Source organism: Taeniopygia guttata, chromosome 6 (genome assembly GCF_048771995.1).
Source record: "Taeniopygia guttata chromosome 6, bTaeGut7.mat, whole genome shotgun sequence".
NCBI classification, from domain to species: Eukaryota; Metazoa; Chordata; class Aves; order Passeriformes; family Estrildidae; genus Taeniopygia; species Taeniopygia guttata.
The window spans coordinates 14,635,087-14,660,323 of record NC_133031.1 but is presented as its reverse complement, the minus strand read 5'-3'; the positions used below and the strand labels follow the sequence as shown (position 1 = coordinate 14,660,323).

Sequence of the window (25,237 nt, the reverse complement as noted above, 5' to 3'; positions counted from 1 at the left end):
TATCTAATTGATCGTCAAGCAAGTTTAACATTTTTTTCTCCTCCTGTGTCCAAAAGTAGATTTTTATTATTTTCTTTATTTCTGAAGGATTAAAAATCTCAAAAGTGTTGTAGTTACTAAGAAGTGTTGCAGACACTAAAATATGTATCAGCATTAAAAGTATACAAGCTAATGGCCATACCTGTCAGAAGAGATGTAATTGAAGTATGTGAAAACTTATCTCAGGTACTTTTAATTTCTGTAAATTGGACTTTATAGCTTCAACTGTCAGCTATTTAGGAACCAGAGTGTACTTTTCAGCTGCTGTGCTTAATTCTAACAGAAAATATCTGTTCTTTCCACCAGGTTCCATGCCTTTGGATTCTCTCTTAAGTCATAAATAAAGAAAAAGGAATTAGGTAATACTGAGAAGCACTGAAAAAGCTCCATTCAATATATGGTGCATAGTACAGATCAGTGGAACCCTACTGGATTCTACATCAGATTAACACAAATAGGAAATTGGTAATATCAGGAATTTGAAATTTTCTCGGATGCAAACATTAAATCACTTTGTGACCAATAAAAGAGTGCATTTCAGCTCCTTAAACCCAGGATAAATAGCACATTTCTTTGTTTAAACTGCACATTAGAGCTTTCATCCAAGTCTGTTTGCAGTGGCATGCTATCCTACATGACTCACTCTGCGCTGCTTTGTTTATTTAAACTTTGCTCAGCTACAGCTAGATGAATTTATCTTGCATTTTTATGATCATGATCTAAGGAATTTTGCAATTTTTCTCTAGAAACCAATTTAAAAGTTAATTATTCTTTGTTTGATGCACACCTCCAAACAAGCCATAATAAAATAAAAGAACAGTAATTTGGTTCTTCTAGAGTCTGGATTAGTGGAGGTTACCACTATAGCTTAAAGTATGAATATTCATCCTTCCATTCAATCTGAATGGCAATATCATTTAGAGTATTTCTGCTTTTATGAAAAATAACACAACATTTAGGCACAACACACATCTATCATCAGAAGACAAAAGTGAATGGTTTACTATAAACAGAAGAAAAAACTGCTGAATAGCAGGCACATGGAGCCCATACTAGAAAGCTTACAGTTAAATGCAGGGGTAATCTACACCTCCAGCATCAGCATCTCACTTGTAAATAGACCTTAATTGACTTTTCTAACTCCTCCAAACCCTGGATTTTATTTTTGTGACATTTTGTGTGGTAGATATCACACACACAAGCCATCCTGTTTTTACTTCTGAAATCAACTGAATGTAGTTTCTATTAAATACATTGCTTTCTCCCATCATTACTCATTTTCCAATCACCTTACGTGTTTTTTAAGTGCTCAAAAAATAATTAAGTCCCTTGTAAGCAATGCAGGATTTAGGAAAGGATGTTCAGATTTTTGAGATTTCATCCATGAGCAGAGCCAGTGCATTTCTTTCCACAGAAATCATCCCAAAATGTCAAGAGTAGTTTTCTGCAACAGAACCTGAGTGAAAGCAAGAAGTCTCCAAAACTTGCTGAACAATTAATCACTTCTGCCATCTCACGTGACACAGCCTGGAATGCCATGTACTGTATAGTTTGCAGAATATGGTAGATCAGCAGATGTATAAACCAGATTCTGTCTTTCTTGGGTCAAAATTTGAACAGCATCTACTGCTATTTGATGCCAAATCCAAAAGGGTTTTTTCAAAGTTTAAGCAGAGAAAAGGAACTTTTAAAACTTCAACTGGAAATATAAAAGTAGTGCTATTATTTTAGGAATAGAACATGGTATGAGACCTCAAATACATATTTTAAAGTCATAATGTTCTTATATGTCACTTCCCACACTTCCTTTCTTACTTTCAAAAGAATGGATATAGTTCAGTATGCACACAAAATTGAAAAAAAAAGTTTCTCCTATTTTTTCTATCTGTCAGTCTATTTAACACTCATCAGATTTTCTTTATCACTAAGTGAAATTTCATTTGAAAAAGTGGGATTAGAAGAATGGCTAGCAGATGGGAAATAGAGACACCCCTGGGATCATAATGTAATCCATGTCACATTCTCTTATTACATTCTCATCCCACTGAAAAAATAATATCTTACATATTGCATCAAATTATTTAATATAAGAATTTAATGTCACTTTCTTTGGAGCTATGCCTTCATTACTGCAGTAAATGGACCTTTTCTTTGGTTAAGTTTAGCATTTCTTTTTTCTAATTTGTAATGAAATTCAAATGTCTAATGAGTCCAATATGGCCTGTCAACTTAAATTTATCTGTTTGTCTTTCTGTTTACCATATCTATCTGTCTACAGTTTTTATTTTCCTCTGTGAAGTTTAGTTATTGAATCCCATGTTTCCTTCTGGAAGGAATTTCTAACAGATGATTATTCCTGTTGATATGGTGATGATTTGGTAATTTATGGCTTGTAAATTTAAGAAATGTGTAGAAATGTCTGGGAAGCAGAGCAGATCATGAGAGCAGAGAAACAGGAGGTACAGTATAGGACTGCAATTTCATTAAAATGCATTTTTAATCTTACATATTAACTACAATAATGCCTCTGGATCATTTATTTTTACATCTCTTTAATCTGCAATGAAGTCTAGCATAAACCTGTACTATGGTGACAAAGCAAGCACTTTATATAAACATAGCCAGAACCACAGAAGGGCCAGGTTGGAAGGGACCACTGCGGCTCTTCTGGCCCAACCTCCCTGCTCAGCCAGGTCATTGCTCTCTCTGCCATACCTATTCATGCAAAGCTGGTTCCTACTTTCTGCCATCATAAAGACTTTGCATTAGATTTGATAGCAGTTTTGTATAAAAATAATTTAGTCCATGGAATCAGAAGTCATTAATTCAATGTAAAGACTGAAAAAAATCAGTAAGTGATCTAGGCCGAGTTCATCAGCTAACAAATGTTCTTTCCAGATGCTTTCTACAGCTTTGTGCATGCTTTATACAATAAGTTAAAATCTTCAAATGGAAAATATTTCACAGAATTAAAATCCAGTCTGATTGTATGCACACTCAAATACAGAAATAGAACAAGAACAATCTTGATTCAAAAGTAAATTAGCAAATACAGAATAAAATTTTAATTATGGATTAGTAGAGGTAAAACAGATCTGGATCTTTAACCACATCACATACCACACCTCATTATAAATATTATAAACAAATAAGCAAAAAAAACTTGTTGGGTTTTTTTTTCCTTAAAATAACACAGATGATCTTGTAAGTACTATTTGGGCTGGAACCAAATATGTAAGTTCCAAAATATTACAAAAATAGTGCTATATCATAAATCTACTTATCCAAACCCAAGACTTTCTTAAAAAAAAAAAAAAAAAAAAAAAAAAAAAAAGATTCTTATTTCAAAAGAATTAAAGCCTGAACATTACAGAAAAGTAGGTAATTACAGCACTTTAGAAATTCATCCAAAGTGATCAATGCCCCTTCTGGCCTTCCAGGGGTACGAATGCATGAACAAACCTGCAGGTCTAATGCTCTGTTCTAAAGCCAGCTATGGTGACAGAGGGGCAGATGCCTTTTCATCCTTTTATGGTACTTCACATTAAAATGATCCCTTGACTATTAACTCATGAATTTTACAAATAATTCAGAGAAAAAGCCCAAAACAAAGTCAAATTAAAACTTTAAAAAGATTATAACTGTCAAATTAAATACTCATCATTACATGTGTACATCTGGCCTCAGTTACATTTAGTATAGATATATTGGTATAGATATTTTGGTATAAATGCAACAGTAAGTACTGCTATTTATTTAATAGCTGAAGATGAAACTTCAATCAAAGACTATAAAGAAATTCCTGTTCCTTAGAAGTCTCCTTACAATAATATTACAAAGCAGGAATTATAACTCAATTTAAAATCTAAAAAATTCTCTTGGACTGTCACAACTAAATGAACCCATTATCTAGTAAGTTTAACCAGTGCTAACTGTTTACAAAGTACTTTTATTTCCAAAGTTTGTATGTATGGGTCTCATCTAAGGCAAAAAGAAAGTTCTTTATTATGCAAAATGAATCTTGTATAGTTTATGATCCTTTCGGGACTTTATTGGCTGAAAAGCAAAATGAAATGTGAGTTCAAATTTTATGTGTTTGTTATTTCTCTTCTTAGTGAAGTTTTGTATCAATAAATCACTTAGTGCAAAATTCAAAACAACATACATAATCATACACTGGTTTTAATTTTGGACCTAAACATTTAATAATCAAGTTATTACACACACTGAGTTTAGAAGGCAACATGTGCTGTTTCCTGGCATGGTTCTGGCTGGGGTTAAACCATGACAATGTATAAACATATATATAGACGTAACAAAACAGATTCTATGTATTTATCTATTTTGTACAGAGTTAAAAAGTACATATTTTCTGTTTCAAGGGCTGAAACTATATCTTTCACCAAAATTCAACTGTTTTCATATTAGAAATGTATTTAATCTGGAAACTTTCTGACATTAGAACAACTGTAGTTTCTCATTATTTTTGCTGCCAGAATCTATGCTTGGTTGCTCAACTAAAGACGTTATCCTGCTAATTACTACCACATGCCCATATCCGAAGCAAAGGAAAACTTATTGGTTCTGACAATCCATTCTCTCAACACTGAATTCCAAATGAAAACTTCAATTTTGGCCAAACATAACATTTCATCAATCTTGTTCTACTGACTGCAAAAGCAACATCAAACAAGGAGTCCTAATGGCTTTTTACTGTGCAGTTCCCAAGTTTAGATTCTCTGATGAAAGACCCACATGAGCAAAGGATATCTTTAAATGACTTAGTAATTAATAATTGAACCAGAAAACAATGCATAAAGTAAATTGAACAGTTTGTATGCTGATGACAGAGATGAGTTTCAAGCAACAAATTATATGAGCAGTAGAGATCAACAGAGAAAGTACTGACAACAGAGTGAGATAAAAACAGAGAGTACATATAAAGACAGACAAAAAAAAAAAAAAAGAAAAAAGTGAAGAAATAAAATTAAGCACGCCCCAAAGCTAGCAGAAGCCTGTAATCTGAAGTTGAGCTCTTCAGGATGTGGAGTTCTGACTGAAGATCAGGTCCAAATTTAGAGACATCTGAGCAATGCTGGGTACTAGTGACAATGTAGAAGGGGAGGGACAAACTCTGTGTGCAAAACAGGTTTTAACCATATTTCCCTCTGCTATAACTCCTTTAGAGCTTTGAAAACAGTGGGATATGTTCTGAGTTTGAAAAACTTCTATTTGTGAAAACAAGTATGAATATAAATATAAAACTGTCCTGACCTCTGTCACAAAAAAATATTTTGGGAAATTAGCAACAAATTCCCAGAAAAAAATCAAGGCATTTAGTTTGTTTAGGTAAGTGATGAAAGTTTCCAACATCAGTGTTTACAGTTTACCTTAGACATTTGACTGTATCTCAATAAATATATATATTGAAGTTTACTATCTCATTGCTTGAGTATTATTGAACAAAAAATAGTATAAAAGTTACAACTTATTTTAAAACTTTGATTTATCTACACAGAGATACAAAATAGTACTCTAAAATTAGCTCTGTGGGACATTTACAGTCTTTCTGCTACATAGAGAGGAGAAATAACTTGATAATAGCATAATCCACTTTAATAAAATGTTGCATGGGTAATGATTTGAAAGGAACAAAGTAAAAAATTATCTTGTTAAAGGAAGAAGAGAGGGACAATTCATTAGATAAATTTCTTGGAGTACTTTATTTATATCGTATGTAAAGGACTCTCTATCTGACTGGACTTTCAGGGCAAATAGACTCTACCAGTGGATGTCACAATGGTATGTAATGAAATGAAGGATGGCAACACTAAAGGTGGTTTATCACCAAGGACATATAGTTCAGTAAAGGCTTTATCCCAGCACATCCAGGGGCTGGGGATGCCAGAAAGAGCTAGCTTTAACTTGGTCAAGAAAACAAGCAGGCTTTCAATACAAATGTAATGAGGTAATGTGGTCCAATAAAATTTAACCTTTGCCACTGGGTAAAAATTGTGTGTTTGGGTTTTTACCATACTGTTTTTATATTAATGTTACTGCCTGCTCTTCTTCAGATATGCTTAATGTGATACAGGGAAGAGAATTGCTTTAAGATCCCTGGTCACAGATTCTAAACTCATGAGAGTTTGCAATATCCATGGAAAGTCAGAAAAAGCGGTATGAGATCTGAAACTACTGGTTGAACACTGAGAAACAGGGCTATTAGACTTTTTACATAGTCAGTCCAACCGAACAAACTGGTAAATATGTATCTCCTATTTTGCATCCAGTAAAACAAAGTTTTCTGCAGAACTGAGTTGTCTGAAAATCATGCGAATTATCATTGTCACTTAGTTAAGAGACAAAGCACACAATATTCTGATGCTCAAAATGGTGAAGTGACAACTCACCCTTGCTGCAGAAGTTAACTGCTTATGTAATAGCAGCACTTTTTACAAGATATATCAGAGTAGTCTGAGTGGTATCCAGGTTCTCTTGAAGTAGGGACAAAATGTTGTGACTTGTACCACAGCACAGCCCAGGTCTCTAATTATAGTGTGACAACTCTCCAGTGGTAACATCTGATGTCAAAGAACACAGCCTTGTAAGCTGTGAGTCAGCTGTTACCACCTTCAGGGGCTCTTTAGAGTCCCACAACCACACCTGGTCTTTTTGGACTTACTTTCTGCCTCGGGTTGAGTTAAAAGTTCCGCCGTATTTCTTCCGATTAAGGATGAGAGCAGCAATTTCTGGCACGTAGCGAGCAAACATTGCCTACATGCATGAAACAAAAACAAAAAAAAAAAAAGAAAATGGCATGCAGAGAGTGTTCTACTGCAGCAGAGGCAGCAGAGCCTCTTGGGATACTTACTTTCTTCCACTAACCGCACTATAGGAACCACCATATTTCTTGCGGTTTCCTATTAACTCTATGATTTCAGGGACGTAGCTGGCAAACATGGCCTAAGAAGAAGATAGGAGACAGAAGAAAAGACTAAAAAGAGAGGCCAAAGAAAGGGGGATGATGAATATTTTCAGAAGATATATATTTTTAAGATCTGAAAATGCAAAAGAATTAGATCTATGCAGTTGTTTAAAAATAAAATTGAAAAAAAAATGAAAAAAAATTCTTATCAAACAAGAGGGCTCAATGTAAAAGCTGGTCTTACAGAGGGTACATACCTTAAAAATAAAGAAAATGGCCAAAAGAGGAAAAATAGACACGTAAAACAAAACAAGAACAAAATTACTTCAAACCAGTATCTAATCACAAAAAACAGTTGTCTATTTCTTCCGGAAGAGGGGAGGGGGGAAAAAAACCTATCCCAGCCCCACTGCAAAAAAAACAAAGCCAGGTATTGTTACTGTTCCATTTCTGTTTTCAAATACAGACTTTTCCCCCCCATTGTAAGAATTTAAAAGAAGACAAAAACAAGATTAAATCAGGGGTTATTTCCCCATCAAGAAACAAAAAAATCACCCCCCCGCCCCCCCAAAAAAAAACTTTTCCAAAAGTTCTTGGGTTTATAAGGACTGGAATAACATGTGATAGAAAAAAGGTTTTGAGGAGAAAATAAAAATTATTCTGCCATGTTTTGTCCAACAAACAGCTTCCTTGTGGCTGGATACTTCGAAGAGCTACTGCCATTTGACATGATTTGTCTTCACATGTCAATAAACAGAGATGAGAATGCATATATGTAATGCTCATACATATCTGTGTGTGGCTAATATATGGCATTCATAATACTGGTTACATGCATATCACCTCTGTGAGATGTATGTACATGTGAAACCAATGGGTGAGGGTAAGGTAACAGTGCACATACGCATGTATGGGCACAATATACATTACCCGTCATCCGCATAGCATTTACCTTGCACAGGGTAAATACTAAAATAAACCTTGCTACTTTAGAAACCATTGCAATAGGTGTAATAATATTACTAGCACTGACATATAATGGAAAAGTTGTCAAGACAAACAGTAACTTGGGTGCTACTTACATACAGGACAAAGAGAAATTGCTGATATAAAAGGATACTGGTTATGGTCATGTGATAAACTGTGAGCTAAAATTGTACTACATGACATGAAAGTATGTTTGAAATTAAGGAGAATATGGTTTGCCATCATCTGGATCAGGCAAGCTGCTCTTTAAGGCAGTCCAAAGCCACAGTGTTTGTTGGAATTCTGGGAAGGAACACAGAAGGGTGGGTAGGACTTCTGAAACCGCAAAGTGCCTTTAAATATCAATAGCAACCCCCAAAAACGCTCTACAGTCAGTAACTAAGAAGTAGAGGACTACAAATAACATTGTGTGTTGAAATATTAAGTCACTTCATATATTCACATGCATTACTCATTTAAATGGATTAGAAAAATTCTAATTCCAGACTAATTTTACGCTAATTTGACAAGCTCTGTCAAAATATTTATCTACAGGAAAAAATGCATATTAAACATACTTTAATATTTTATAATTAATTTCAGTTTAATAATCCAAATATTATTATTCCCTTAATTACAACACTGAGATATAGAGGATCAAGTTTTCAGGTAACAGGAGTATTAAGAAGAGTATAAAGAAGAATTTTTACCAATCCCCCAAGGATGAAGAAGACCATGAAAAGGCGACCAAGGGTTGTTTTTGCATAAACATCTCCATAGCCAACAGTGGACATTGTAACCATCAGCAAATAAACACATTCCCAATATGTTAGCGGTTGATTATTTTGGAAATTTTCCCATGGATCCCCTGAGTTCTCCACCTACAATGTACAAGAAAACATATAATGAATTACATTAATTATAACTGACTCTAATTAACCCCAAATTAACTCTACCCATATATGCATGTGCCTGTGTGTGTATATAGATATATGATTTTGCAAATGATATGAACTCTGAATCCTTTCCTGTGATTTATTTTCATCAAATACAGAACCCATTCCTGTGTCAAATAGAGCACTGCAGTTCTTTTGCCAATATATACAGCCTTGCTACTCAGATAATTTATGGGAAGTATCTTTTCCAGGCACCACTAAATAATGTAACTTACTCATGTAGTTTGGTATGTTCATTTAATAAAAACGTGTTCAGAATATTTTCAGAGTAAATCTTACTTTTAATGCAATTATACTGCTCAATGTTTTTGTTTTAAAAGATTATGTAACTATTGAAAGAATTCCGCCTTTAGTGGAATGCTACTACTTTTTCAAAAAGCCAGACACTGTTAAGACAAAATTATAAATTTGTCAGTGGGAAAGCAGTTTGCCATCTAAACTTTGTTCCATAGTAAGAAGTTAAAGTTTGAGTGTTCCTACAGTAGAATGGAAAAGCTTTTGTTGAAAAACAAAGGGAAAAAACCCCCAAATCCTAGAAAATAGCATTCCCTTGGTCTTGATATAGTATTTAAGGGGTGTTGTGCTCTGTTTATTCAAAAATCGAAAAGGGTATTGTTTCTAGATTGAAATGCTACATTTGCCCATTCTACATGAATGAGAAATAGATCATAAACTAAAACATTGAAAATCTCTGCGCATCTCTATCAGGGCGAACATTAAATGACCGATGCAGCAGGAGAAGCAGGAGTGTGAATGCAATCCCGCCTAGCTGGGTGCAGTTTTTATGTGACCCGCCTGGCTGCTGAGCGGAGCTGCGGGGAGCACCGCCGCCCGCCGCGCCGGGCATCCCGCGGGGAGCGCGGCATCCATACATACAGCGGAACCCAAAAACACAACTCCACATCTCCGCCTCCACAGAGCACAGCCAGCCCGGCTGCGGGGCTGGGATACAGCGCCTCCTTCTTGCACTCCAGTGCCGAGGTCCGGCACTGCCGAGAGCAGCGCGGTGCCGGCACCAAAGCAGCTCGGAGAGCACTGGCCGGCTGAGAAAGTCAATGAAGTGTTCCCAAAGGCACTCACCAAATGTATGAACCCAGCTGCTGTCAGCCACGTGCTGATAAATATAGAGCACAGATTCACTAGCTTGATGGAATTACTGGAAATAAACACAGCAGAAAGGAGATTAGACTAGAATTTGTCACATTTTTTTTTATAGGTACCTGTATACAGCTGCAAACTTTAGATTCAAAAACCTGATGATTATTTCCCAAAAGAATGAGTTCACATTTTCATAATTTAGATACCTTGAAAAGAAAGTCCCAGTGTGTGAGAGCAGAAAGACAAACAGAAAGCTTAGCTTCATCAGTAGTCAAAAACAAACTAATAGAAATAAATAATGCTTTTTCTCAGATAATCTGGTTGCCTATCAGTAACTCACCTCTTCATTTTTCACTGCTACACACTCAAAATTATTCACATATAAATACATAAAAAATACATGAGAACATTAGGATTCCCAGATTAAAGAACTAAGGTATTTTACAGCTCCTGTGTAAAGTCCTAAGAATTTTTCATATTATTCTGCTTGCATGAACTCCTACGGAACTCTTTACAGAAAATTCACATGAAACTAGAGTATTTCATACCTCACACTCACATTTTTCTCTACAAAAAGAAAAAAGTATAATTTAAACCTACCAAAAAATCTACAAATGCTTTTTAGTCACACCAAATAGTATTTTACCTGTTCTAGCCAGAATTGATTTTGAAGCAAGGACCTCACTCAGTTCAGCAGGAAAATACCATACTTAAAATCTTCTGGACTTTTTGTGACTCTTGTCACAAAAGTCATTGTCCTAAGAAGGGTATTTGACAGAAACACAAGGAACTGCTGTCCATGTATGACTGTGTTTAAACAATCTTACCCATTCTTGCTTTTGAAAATATTTATAAGAAGGTATAACACCTCAGAAAGGACACTACACTAATCCTTAAAGCAATACATTGAAAAATATAAAAATTGTGAAAAATTCACTCTCGGTGCTAGCAATAGTAATTTTGGGCAGAATAAATGTTTCTGTTTATAGCCACTTTAAGGACAATAAAAATGCATTATTTTCTGAACAAAATTACCTTAAAATTAAGCAGTGCAGCTCCTTAAAAGATATTTTTAAAAGTTACAGTTAGTAGACATATGGGAGTATAAGAAATAGACTATGACTGGGTAGTATGACAGATGATGAAATGAATACTGTACTCAAAAATAAAATAGCATATCAGCAGTCTTGTTATTAGTGTTCACCAACACCAACATATATTCCCTATTTCTCTCTTTCTTAAACTATGGTTGATTAAAGTCCCTATTTTCTTAGTGGTAACATTCATTTATAGTGCAGGACCTTAACCAATGGGTTACTAGATTAGAAAAAATCATAGGAATGATGCTGATGCAAAGCAAGGCTAAATATCATCCTTCACCTGAGCTTAGAACACGAGATGTTCTTGATAAAAAATTACGTGTCTGTTGGTCTCTTCATGTCACTGTAATACCCATTAAAAATAACTATTTTCATGACTTATTTGGTACATTTTAATTTTGAAGATTTATTAAACACTGTGATTGTCTGTCCTCTATGAAATACTCCCTGTATTTCTGCCAGAGTCTAAATATAGATGAAGGATTAGTCATAAACATTTTCCCCCTCTTTAAGCTCTTTCCAACATCTGTGCAAAATCCCTTACTGTGAGCCCTGCCTAAGCCCCTGCAGATTTTTTGACAAATATTAGAAAACAATGAAGGAGGGAAATTTTTCAATTGAAAACTGTAGAATTCAATTTCCTAAAACATGGGAACAAAAAGTCTTGAGTAAAATACATTTAACTTCAAATTAGGGAAACAAACGAGTCCTTGGCAGAGTACAGACTTTTAAAATGCCACTAAAATTTTGCTTTGTCTTACAGGATCTTTTCAAATATATTGAGCTTTCTTTTTCGGATATTCTAATAATCACCTAACACTTTGCTAGTCTCCTTACTGCCTCTGTTCTTCCATTGTGCAGCTTCTTTCACTGGATTCCAGTTTTTGGAATGGCCCTTCTGCTCACTGTGTAAATAATATATGTTCCTTTAATCTTCATATCTCAGTCAATAATTCCAGGAGTAATTTTCATCTATAGGTTACAGTTTTTCTTTACTGGAGAAAAGAGAAAAGGAAGAGAAAATTTCCGTGCAATTGCACTGAATATTAAAAACATAGCAGTGCCCAGTATACCCTATCACTTTCTCATCTTCTCAATTGTTATGTGTTATCAATGCCAAATGCACTAAAATGCTTAGGTCAAATTAGTTCCACACCTTTTTCACATAAATACATATCACCTCAGAGAACTCTTTTTTTTTGCTGGATTTTTAAATAATCAACACTTCTTTTTTTTCCCCCCTACTATAATTTCTGAGCTAGTATATACTGAAATTTCTATCCTAATTCAACAATTCAAGTTCTGTCATTGACTCTTAGTCTTTATGTTCACAAAAATCCTAAAATGTCAAAAATTTAAATAAAACCTTAGAAGTGGACTGTAAAACATGCTAAAATATCTTAATTCTAGAAGATTTTTAACCATCCCTGAGCAAAATAATGTTGCGGTAGCAGGCCAAAAGCTTTAAAGTAATAATAAAGGTCTAATAATAATAAAGTAATAATAAGGCCACAGAACATAATTGAAATCATTGATTGAATTTAGAGAAGCAAATTTCATTTAAATAATACTAGATTTGTTGAGACTACTAGTTTAACTGCTCTAACTGGTACAAAATTTTTAAAAATGCTCCATTAATCACAAGGGCTCAGCACACTTTATTTTTTTAGGAAGCAAAATAATTCAGAACCAGAAGCTCTCAATTAAAGAGTATTCTGGTACTGTAACAGAAAATGTGTGTGCAGCACATGAACTGCAGTTCTGATGGTACTTCAGAATACACTGAAAATACAAAAATTTCCTCATTGAAGGTAGCAGTAGCAGTAATAAATGAATTTTTTAGCTTGTTGCTTTCTAAAAGCTAAACTCATGCAAGACATTAAAAGAAACCCCAAGCACTCACACAATCAAATTTATGTCAGGTGTAACTAGAAACTCTTCTAAACTAAATTGCATTCTGTTAATTTGTTTTAATTTGACACGTCCATAAAAAAAAATAAATGTTTTGTGAACATTGCTGACATTCCAAATTATTCATCTCATTTCAGGTTATTAAGACAATAAAGAGAGCAGACATGATTTTCTATTGCATTACCAGGAACAGAGAGAGACATAAAAAACTGTTTTGAGGCAGTGACAATTCTTCAGTTAAATAAATGATGTTAGTGATGAACTGCTAAGGATGAATTAACTGACTAAACTAAAACACTCATATAAGAAAGTTTTACCTTACAGGCTTTCAATAATCAACATTTGAGATTTATAGATATTTTGGCAGTCGTATAAATAATCACAGAGATGATGATATCTAATATAAGAGCAAATTCTGCACCAGAGAAAGGCTGCTTCAATCAACAGGTCAATCTTAAATAAACCAGCTCTGAGTACCTTGAACATGATTAATGCACATTTTTGGATCTGGAATTTCACAAATTCCCCACTACTGAAGGGGCTATTAGGTTTTATCCAAAATCTTTTGAGTTTATGGGGCTTCTCCACTGTTCTTACAGCAGGGCTGTTCTGCATATTAAATCTTATTCTCCTTTCCCATACCGAGAATTCTGAGCTATGGGACCTCACCTTACATTCTTTGATGCCTTTGTTTGACCAGAATTGGCTTCCTTCCAGTAGCATAACTGAAGACAGATAGTGTGAGAGTTTTACAGTACAGAGAATAGTTTCAAGGTTAAGGGTTGAAGCAACAGCTGTTTACTGTGAATGTGTACAAATTTCAGTACCTGTTTTCCCATTGCTACAAATTATCACAGCAAGAAATGGATTTACCTGCATATAAAGCCCTCACACATCAATAGCAATTGGTGCAAAGAGGGAAGGTTTTCAAAATGGAATTGATTTTACAGTAGTTATTGGAAGCTGGGTTCAATACTTCCCCTGGAGCTTTTTAGAGAATGATGAAAAACAATGTGTCTTCAACTGCAAGGCATGGGAAGGTTTCTCTTTATTTCCTTCAAAATGATCTTTTGCTAATAGGCCAAAGAACCAGTAAGCCAGAAGGTTAATTGGAGTATTTTAATTACTATGTGGAAGAAACACTAAGGATAATGAACACAATATAAAGATGTTTCTAATGATAAAATTTAATTTTTTTTTTATTTAATGTTTTTTATGTGAAAAACGACGCTCAGTTAAAAAAAAAAAAACTGGAAGAGCCACAATGAGAATTTCTCAAAATACTTTTTAACTGTTTTCTTTTGAATGAATTTTGATTTCAGTTTTTTCAAGACAGCAGAAGATGAAAAGAAGCAATGTTTAATCAGTACAAAGCTATGTAATTAATTCTGCTTTTAATTTATCAACACATAATCTTGCTTGGTATTTCAAATATAAAAATGCATCAATTAAAATGATCACGTAGCAAAAGATGCTGTCACTGATAAATCATTCATCAGCAGAAAAAGGTTTAAAGAACAGATAACAAGTGGGGTTTTTTTTTCCAGAAAAGAAAATCATATGTTACTAGGCCCCAAATCAAAGCCATTTACCAATGCAACTAAATCAGCATGGAAGAAAAAGTCTTACCTTGTTTTAAGTATATTCAGAAACTGCAAGATTTCTGAAAACTGTATCAGTCTAAGGGCTCTTAAAAATCTTAAACCTGCAGTAAAAGAAAACAAAGTTATGGCAAAGAATAATTCAAGTTGTAACAGCATATCACAATGACAGTGATCAATTAAATCAACAGGTAACATCCAAAATGTCAAATACCTTTGAAATGCTCTTCCATATTTAATTATTCAAGGATCCTTAACAGGTATTTTTCAAATTGTTTTAAATTTATTTTCCTAATAACAGGTTTATCCTACCAGAAAATGTTAATTTATGTAGGAAATAACAGAAGTAGACACACAGGCTGAAAGCTAAGGGGGAAAAAACCTCACTGAGGTTTCTGTTGGCAGTTGCAGTGCACATGTCCTTTCCTTCAGGCTGTCAAAGACAGGCAGGTATGAAACATTTCAGTCCTCCAAGCTCCCACGTTGCTTAGTGAAAAATAACAGATCATGGGCAAGAGCTCTGATAACCTGGATAAAGTAGACTGTATATGCCTGATTAAATTTGGTAAATCTTAATGACGTAAAATCTTTTATAGTAATAATGCTCTCTATCTCCACTCTAATTTCGAAAACCTCATGCAGGAAAACAGAGAAATCACAATTGTTCTCTTAAAAATGGCAAATTTACTATAATTCTTTTCCTCAGTCTATAACTATAGGAATGCATTACATATCACTATTTTTAAAAAAATATTTTTAAAAAGAAATAGCATGTTTATGTTGAAATCAGATTGCGTGCATAGCAATTCCCAGACAACTAAAAAGTCAGTGAGACAAAGAGTGTGTGTGCAAGAGAAACTAATCAAGAAGATTAAGGGCTTAAATTATTAAAATAGTCTTATGCCTATAGTAAATTATTTGGCTGCAGATCTTTGGCATATGAATAAAAGTACACTCTGTACTGTACATATGCACAGCTTATAAAATTAAAGTAAAGCACCAAGGATAATTTTTATTAGAGAGTACAGTCAGGAGTTACATAAAAGTTGTGTAACATGGCATTGCAACTGTTACAGGAAGGTCCAGAGCAGCTTCTTCTCATACATTCTCTTTATTGACATCTATTTTACCCAACTCCACTGCAGGAAAACACTTTTTATTTCTAGAAACTTAAGGAAATACTGATCCTGGCAAACATATAAACCTGGTCACAGCTTTCATCATCTCATTGGATTAAGAGGTTCCCCTCAAGCACAAAGGTGCATGTGGCAAGATGTGTTTAAGTCAAGAAGTTTTTCCTGCAGTAGTATTGGAAAGTTGTTAAATAAAATATTTGCTCTTATATTTTGCCTTTTTAAGACTCCTAAGTAATGTTAAAGTGCACTCCTGTCTATTATATGGATATAAAGTTTCTTTTTAATTACTGACTGTGGGTAACTCTGAAAATTAATCACAACTTGCTAAATGGATTCAGGGACCTAAATGAAAAGCAATAAAATGAAGCTTAATAATGCTAAATGTCAGATACATTTGCAATTAGAGAATGATAACTTTGGATCATATTGCTGAAACTGTGAGAGACACATCCCTCTGTTCCAGTTCCAGAAGTTCCCACAGTTGCTACTCATGTGGTTAGACAGGGAAGGAGAGGATCCTTACTAGCAATCCTAAACCTTCCATCTCTTTTTTATCCAGCTACTTTCCTCACTCTGTTCCCTATAAAATTTTATGAAAAATGGCTGGAGTGAAAAAAACCCTGCCTCTAAAATGTTTTGCACTACATCTGAAGCTAATGATAAGACCAAGTTAACCATTGCTAAGTTGCAAATAGAAACCTGGGAAATATCTAAATTAGCAATAAAACCTCTATCTCCAAACCCTTATAAGGGTTAAATTACATTTTAATAGCTAAGAGATCAAATGATAGAAGAAAACTACTGTGAGTTCAATGTGTTTTTTGTGGGAAAAGAAAATCATTATAGGTGAAGTTCTGCATTTGCTGCAGCCCACATAATTTAAAAAACTTTCATTAATAGAATAGAATTAGGGAAAAAAAACAGAACAGTAGAGAGTTTGCTTGGACATGTCAAATACAAAATAGAGCTGGCTTCAATTATAAAATACGAAATAATTATTACGTGGCAAATAATTAATTCTTTCCAGTATCCTGAAGTTTCCTAGGCACAAACAGATCTGCTATTATAGTCCTATATGTATTTTATTTTATGTGATTTTCATGGAATCATACAATAATTTGGGTAGGGAGGAATTTTCAAGGTCATCTTGCCCAACCATCCCTGCAATGAGCACCTAGATCAGGTTTCTCAGTGCTCTGTTTGGTTTGACCATGAATTCTTCCAAGATTGGGGTATCTACCACCTCTCTGGGCAACCTGTTCCAGCTTCACCATGCTCATTGTAAAAGAAAAAATTCCTTATCTGTAATCTAAACAACTCTCTGTTATATTGAAACCATTACCCTTTCTTCTATTGCAGCAGGTTCTGTTAAAAAGTCTGCTCCCTTCAGGCATTGAAAGGCCACAAAAAGGTCTCCCAAAATCCCTCTTTCCCCCAGGCTGAACAACTCCAGCTCTCAGCCTTTCCTCACAGAAAGGTCTTGCATCCCCTTTCTTTGTGCTGAGGGCCCCAGAGCTGGATGCAGAGCTACAGGTGGGGATCACAAGAATGGAGAAGAGGGTAGAATTTCCTCCCTTGCCCTGCTGCCCATGCCGCTTTGGATGCAGCCCAGCACACAACTGGATTTCTGCGCTGCAAATTCCCATGGCTGGCTCATGTCCAGCTTTCCATCTATAAGCACTCCCAACCCTCTGCAGGGGCTGCTCTCAATCCCCTCCTTACCCAGCCTGTGTTGATGCTGGGCGTGGCCCCAACCCAGACACAGGACCCTGTACTGGGCCTTGTTGAGCCTGAGAAAGTTCCCACAGACCCACTTCTCAAACTGGTCCAGGTCCTTCTGGATGGCATTCCATCCCTTCAGGCATGTCAACTGCACCACTCAGATTGGTGTTTTCTGGGCTCTTGCTGAAGGTACACTCAAACACACTGTCTCACAACTCAGAACAGGTTACCTCTTTCAGGTCTACTCCCTTACCAAGAATAGCAACAGTTGATACTTGCTTATACATGAAAAATAGAAAGCAAAATTCACTAATAGGAGAACTAACAAAAATACCCCCTTTCCCAAAGCTGTTTCAGCTATGTATACAAATGTATACTGCCCTCTTTCCTTAGCAATATTTGGGAATGTGTTTTATGCAAATGGAGAAGAAGAATTTGTTTTCTTACAAAATACCTATAAAACTGTTTTACATTTAAATGATACAATCAAGAGTTGAGATATAGTAAGTTTCTTATGAATTCCAGTGAAGTCCATTCTAATCCTCACATTTCATGGACCCTGTCTGCTAAAGTTAATTGCAAACTGCTAAACAGAATTCTCAGGAAGTGCTGGCTACTTTCTCTCCATCACGTAACTTATCTTTTTCTTGGCAAAGAGTTTTACATTTGAATTTTCTTATGGGATCTGACAGAATAGGATATAATCTGCTATACTACAAATTATACAAAAAAAAAAAAGTACCAAAATATTTAATTTACCCCAAAAATCTCTCTAATAAGAGAAAAAATACAGATAAAATCAAAGAAGAACCTCTAGAGTTTTTCAGTGTTCTGCTTCTAAATGGATGATTAAAATATGTTTAGAAATTTGAGTTTATTTCAGCCACAATATCCAGAACAAAGCTAAGGTATTCATAGACATCAAGACCAGAAAAAAAGTTAATGATTATAAATAATATGAACAGATTCCTTAAACAAGATGAGACAGATTTCTTAAACAATATGAGACAAAGTCTTGTAGTCCATAGTTTTGCCTCTACTACAATAATCTGAGTTGTTAAGTATGATGATTCAAATAAACCCTCAACTTTTCTATGGGATTATTGTCTTTACTGCAAAACTATTTGTTTAGTTACTGTGTTGCCTGTACAGCAAACAAACCATTTTCAAAATACACTGAAAATATAAAATATGTGTCTAATATTATTTCATATCATGGTGTTCAACCATTTAACATGTAAAATCTGCAAAAGATGGTCACTAGGAGAGGCTGCATATTGCCAGAAACCCCTGAAATCAGTTTTAGAGAAATCAATTATCTGTTCAGTAAGAAGAATACCATGCTGAACTACCAGGCTACATCTAGAATATAGCAGGAGTACTTTTTCCTGACTCTTTAGTAAGGACTCAGTAAAATGGATGGATTCTTTAGAACAGTGATCCCAATGTGGCCAATAAACTATGTGCCAGTAGCAACACAATTACAGAAGAAAATTATTTTATCTATAAAGTTCACAGCAAAGTAAAGACCATTATTTAGATATTTATGTGACTTTAAAGGCAATAGGGTATTTTCCTGTCAGACAGTTTTGTACTCTCTCTGCTGAACTGATGCTTTCCACTGAATTAATATACAGAAGCAACCAGAATTAGCTATAGGTTACAAACCCCAAACTCCACCCCCACCAAAAAAGGGAGAATGTACCATTTCACATCTTTAAAGGAAAAGGCAAGGAAATCATGATTTATATGATTTTAATGAGATTCTAATAAATAGAAACAGACATTGGAATATTTCTTCATTCAACATGAGAGGTCAATCAACAAGAACAGCACCAAGCATTTCATTGTTTCTCAGCACCAAGCATTTCATTGTTTCTCACCAATGAGATATGTAATCCCCATCTTACTGCCTTAGGATGTCCAAAATATTGGTGTAAGGGTTCAATACAAAGAGATTCTGCTTACCAATTCTATTCCTGACAAACCAGTCACCCATTTATCAGAACAGTATCTTCATCAAACCTATCAATGGCTACGTCCACCCTAGATTTCATTAAGACCACACAGTTTACTGAAGTCAGAAAAAAAACCCAGAATCCATATTTAGGAACCTTTCTCAAGAGACAGGATGGAGGGATAATTTTTAGGAAGCAAAATAATCCCATTTTGAACATCTTCACAGAGTGCAGCAGATTATTATGAGATCTTACTCCCTATAGATAGGCTTGAAAATGAAAGCTCAAAGAAAAAACACAAGAAGAAATAGAATGGGAGGAAAAGGATCTGTCATTCTTGGAACCAACCCAGACAAAATAATTTTATACGTTTCCCCACCTCTGTTATGCAACAGTAAAAGTGGGGAAAATAGCCTGCAGCATGAAAAACATCAATGCTCTACGACCAGGACAGTAAAACTACAATTAAGTGTAGAATAAATCTCTCTGCTGCAATTCCTTCAACTTGCTATTACAACTTTTAAATAATGACAGCAGTTTCAAACAAAATTTCTTGATAACACCAACACTGCAGAATATAAAATTCCATCCTTCAATAAAGACTGGAGTATTTGATTCTAGGTGAACAATGAACCCCTTGCTGGGGAGATAGGAGTAAATTCCCAGTAAGTTTGGGAAAGAATTGTTCCTACAAAGCAACTGAAATACTGCATCTTTTTTTTAAGTTGAAAAATAAAACAGAATTTCTTTTTCAGAAGATATAGTAACACTAGCACCAGAGACAGTATAACAAACTACAGTTCTGAATAAAAAGTTCAGAGTTGGACCTTACCCCAGTATGAGCCGACCCTATAACAAGACACCAAGGAGTTTCGCAAAGTACGCTGCTCTTCCTTTTCGGGGATATTATGTCCAGGTTTGACACGATATCCATTTTTGAACAATTCTCCATGAGATTTTTTACGCCTTCTGGTACTTTTGTACGTTTCTGTACGCGTGCCCCCAGAAGGGTTGTGGTAGACTAAAATCTTGCTGGGAATCATGACTGTATCTTCAGCTCCAGAAGCACTGCAAGGAAGTACTGTGATGGAGTCTTCAGTCACAGCATTCACTAACTGCAAAGATGGTCATATATTTACCCTTCCTTTTGCTAATTTAGTATCAACACGGAGAGGCAGCTCAGAGCTCTTTCTTTAACAGAACTTCTCTTTAGAAATAGATTTGTTTAACTGGACACAAGATAATGTTCCCCTTTACCAGTTGTTATCAAAAGATAATTCAGTATAATCTAGTCCATTTCAGTTAGCTTGAAACAAACAGAATGAGTTCAAATACAAAACTCAGCTTGACAAAACAGGCTATCACAAACTGGATGGGCAAAACAAATCACAGAAGCAAGCCGGCAGTGCAGATGCTCCTCTGATCCGAGATGTATTAGAGCTTAAAAGCCATTTCTATCCGGATATTACCACATAAGCTTCTTTCAGATACATCAAAGAACCACACCCATTGATTCAAAACCCACAAACATGATGCTGTTCACTTGGAATGAACGAGTACTCTAAGAATATAGTTCTTACAATATATTCACATAAAGGAAAGTTTTTACTGTGTATTAGTTTCTTTGGCAAGTTCACATATCTGTTTTCCAGTTAAAGTTAGTATGCAGAAGGCAGAGGTCATATAATCAGCCAACTCTTACAGGATTTATCCCAGATGAAATTAAAAAACCTCCAACAAATAAACACAACAACCCTTCCTCCAGCCCCAGTTAATAACTGCTGAGGGAAAAAGAATTCAAAACAAAACAATTTAGCCATCCAGCATGAGCACGAAGAATAAAGTCCATAGCTCTCTCAAGCAGACTTGCTCTATTCACAAATTCACAAAATTAGAGTTTTGTTCAGTCAACTACCACCTCATTCAATGGATAAAGCTCTACAAATTAAGAGTAATCATCATCTTCCGGTACATATGATGGATTTTCTTCATGAATTTTCCTGCTTTGAGAATAATACACAAACTTCATTGTATAAAGCTATCTTCATTTTGAGGAATATGCTTATCATTTCTTTTTTCTTTTCCTTTCTTCTTTCCTTTGTTTTTGGCCTCAGAAGACCCACAAATATAGCAATGCCATCTGGAGTACAATGCAAAGCAGACACAAAAATAGGTTGCATCATGTGCTTATATGAAATACACAGGATTTCAAAGCATTTTGGGAATGTTATTAAGGGGTGGAGTGCCAAATATAAAGTGGATTGTAGTACACAAAAATTTCCAATTATAAGTAACACACAGATAGTGAAGCAAACCATTTCTGTAAGTCCTTTGCATTGTAACCTTTAACACTATGTTCTTACAAAAACAACCTGGTTATGTTCCCACTGGTCACAACAGTCAGGTTCCATTAAGTCTATAGGGATGAGTTTTATGTCTGCGTGCTGACAAACATCCAGGATTTATCTGTGAGCACTTGAATCATTCCTCTCCAACTGAAAAGATGTGAATGGGGTAGTACTTATCTGTGTTACTAATCACATCTTGTACAGCTCAAACTGAATGCACATCCTACTTACTTTTTACCATATAAGGCACACTATTTTTCTTTCTGTATTTCCTTTTGACTAGTATTATAATCTTGTTATTATCCAATTTTAAACCTATCATTAGTGTACTTTATACTTAGTACAGCAAATGTTTGGGTGTAGAATCCATTTACCTTGAAAGCCTGGAACGCCTCTGAAGGAAAACAGGACCTAAGTAATAAATAGCAAGAGCCAAGCTGTTTAGTTTATATAACCTATTATTATGGTTTCAACAATTTGACAGTTTTCTTTTAACTCCTCAGCTTCTTGGCATAGTCAGATTTTTATCAATTTCTTTTTGGTCAGTGCATTGCTTAATCTGTTGCATACATCAAAATTTGAAAACATGAATTAAATGACACAAATCAAAAATAAACCTGCCCAACAAGTTTAAAAAAAAAAAAAGGTATACAAATTTGAGCAGCAGCAGGATGATGGCATATTGTGCTGAGAAGCATTCTTCAACATCACAGACAGCCACACAAAGCTCCTGGTACTACTTTCCTGTGCAAAGGTTTCTGCTTTCCAAATTATTATTTTTTTAGTATTTTGTTCTACAACCCAATTAACCAAGACAGCTTCTTGTTTTCAGTGCCATTTACAGTTTGCTACAATCTATAATATCATTCTATTACTTGGCCAATTTTTTTATATTAGATGTAAAATTAGATTGCAGAAAATTGTTCTCTGTAGACTAATTTTTCTCAGTTATCCAGAAAAATACTTTTTAGGTATTCTAGCTCAGATGAGCATCTGAGTGGAATTCTGGAGTCCAATTAAGCACATGAAGGTGGTGCCATCACTGTTTCCTACCCTTGTGATCCTTACCTAGTCTGAGGTAGACCTAAAACTCCTAAACCCTGTGTTATCAGCACTACCTGAAATGTCTGCAATCTGCTCTGAAGTATTTAATCCAAACTAATCAACAAACATTCTGTTATAAAGAGCTCTAGAATGACTTTTAACAACCTATTTTGCCTTCAATGAACTCAAGCTACTAACAAGTGAAGTTTTTAATATTTTCTACAGAAGTATACCCTTGAAGGACATATAACTCCATGACCCTCCTTGAACTTGTAATAAAAACAGATTTACATACTTATGGAAGTACTGCTGTAATTAAATAACAGCTTGCTTTCAAAGTCCATCCAAATGTGAAGTTATTGAGCGTAAATATGTGGGAGAAGAAAGCAAGACTTGTCAGCAGCTAGGCTCCACTTTACCTTTGGCTATGCAGGGACTAGGTACTTGCTACATCAGCTTGAAGGAGAGCAAGGGAAGATTAGATCCTGCTTTGGAAAACCAACATAGTGGGTAGAAGTAGATATCAAATCGTTGTCCCTTAAAACACAGGTTATACATGGGTGATGGATTTGCTGTGCTTTTGTAGGATACTATTTGCTTACAGTTGTGCTCAAAAGCTCAATCTGCAAAAAACCACAAAACACAAGGAAACCTGCCAAGGAGAAACCTTCTGCAGAGAAAAATAACTGTATTATAGCCTGTGACTATTCTCTCCTTGAAAATTCATTTTAAATTTAATTTACAGTAAGTGAAAACAGAATTTTCCATATACTACCTTTCCTCTCTTTAAAATTGCTACTTCTGAAACGACAATGTAAAAGCCATTTGCTGTACACAAAATGGCCCATAAAATTTTCATTGGTGCTATTTCAAAACTGGTGAAAGTATTATTCATAGAAAGGAAAAAAATAACCTGCTATGTCTGAATTGAAAAGCTATACAGGTTGGTCAACAACCGCTTTTTAGTACAGCTTTGGATTATGAAAAAAACCAGAATAATGCTCATTCTGCCAAGAATTTACCACTCATTAATCTCACTAAATTATTTAGAAGGTAACTTTACAATCCAGTTTTGAGTTCATGAGGAAACGCATGTAGTTGCATTATTTATATTTTATCTCCTAGTCTCAAAGTCTTAAGCTATTAAACCATTTTCAGAAAGCTTGGCATTAGCAAGAATAAAACCAGTCACTCGATAGGGAAACATTCACTTTCCTGCTTTACACCACTTCAGGCAACAACTGTGTCATATTCCATAAAGCAAGCACAGACATAGCCAGTAGTAAATGAAGAGCAGATCTTTACATAAACCAGGGAGTATTAACTCGTAAACATTTTATATTACAAAAGAAGTATTATCCCACCAAAGTGAGGTTGGTGCCATTTTTAGCAAACTATTGAAACCATGAAGGGAAGAATAAACAGCATTCATATTTACCTAGTGGATAAAAAAGAGTTAAGAATGCAAAGAATTTATTCAGCTCTCATTTTTCTATTTTTTAATATTACAGTTGTGTAAACATTTCCAGATACTGCAAGTCCATATTCAAAATAGATGTAAAATATGCCTTTTTGAATTTTTTGATTTGGGGAGAAGAATATTAATTGTAAACTTTACTGATGGTGCTACTAAAACAAAAATGACCCTTGAAATAAGAGGTTAAACCTCAGAAAGCTAACCTTACAAAGAAGGTCGCACAGAAGGTTGGAAATTTGGAGGTTGCTTTCTAAAGTGACCATTACAACTCAATATAAAGAGGCTTCCCTTCCTGAAAAATCACAAGTTAGCATCTTATATAATTTTCCCTGGCATTCATCAGGAACAAATTGCACTAAAATCAGGAATATGCTATTTTGAGAGGCTGTAACCATAGGGCAGAACAAATGATAAGAACAAAGGCAAAGGAAGGGCAAAGGCCAGATCTAAAGCCTGACTCATGCTGCAGGAGGTTGATTTAAAAAAAGACTTGCAATTCTGCCTTTGCTCTCGTGAGTCACAAGGCACAGGCCATAACTGTCAAAGAAACAATGAGCATACTATGAAATAGGGTTTGAAAAGGAGTCAAGTATTTCACTTCTAATTCATTTCCACTGGTATGATATAATGCATCTTATTCAGCGAGCCTCTTCAGCCTTCAAGTTGCACAAATAAAATAGTTAAAGAATGGATATGAGCAGATACATATTGATAAATTAATTATGAAAAAACAGTTATGAAAATGATACACCACAAAACTCTGTATGTGGTTATAATCCAGGTGCAAAAAACATTAATTCCATTTTCTGACCAGACGGATGAAAAATATTCAAAAAATGTTTATGCTCGTCCTGGTGAAGCAATAGCCTTTTACTCAGTGTACAGAATGATTCCTTGCACATTGTGTAAATTTATATTGTACCAACAATAAACAGAGTATTTCAGACCAGCTGTAG

The 25,237-nt window shown here is 34.9% G+C and overlaps 1 protein-coding gene across 44 annotated transcripts in view; it reads right to left on the bottom strand.

Annotated features, from left to right (window-relative positions):
- Positions 1 to 25,237, bottom strand: part of KCNMA1 (potassium calcium-activated channel subfamily M alpha 1) — a 425,312-nt gene that overhangs the window by 141,928 nt on the left and 258,147 nt on the right. For all 44 annotated transcript variants that reach the window (XM_072931472.1, XM_072931474.1, XM_072931471.1 and 41 more), the window contains 4 exons: positions 14,625 to 14,700; positions 9,967 to 10,042; positions 8,641 to 8,811; positions 6,911 to 7,002 (listed from right to left, as the gene is read on the bottom strand). In XM_072931472.1, coding sequence (XP_072787573.1) covers positions 6,911 to 7,002; positions 8,641 to 8,811; positions 9,967 to 10,042; positions 14,625 to 14,700 — 415 coding nt within the window. The remainder of the gene's footprint in view (positions 1 to 6,910; positions 7,003 to 8,640; positions 8,812 to 9,966; positions 10,043 to 14,624; positions 14,701 to 25,237) is intronic.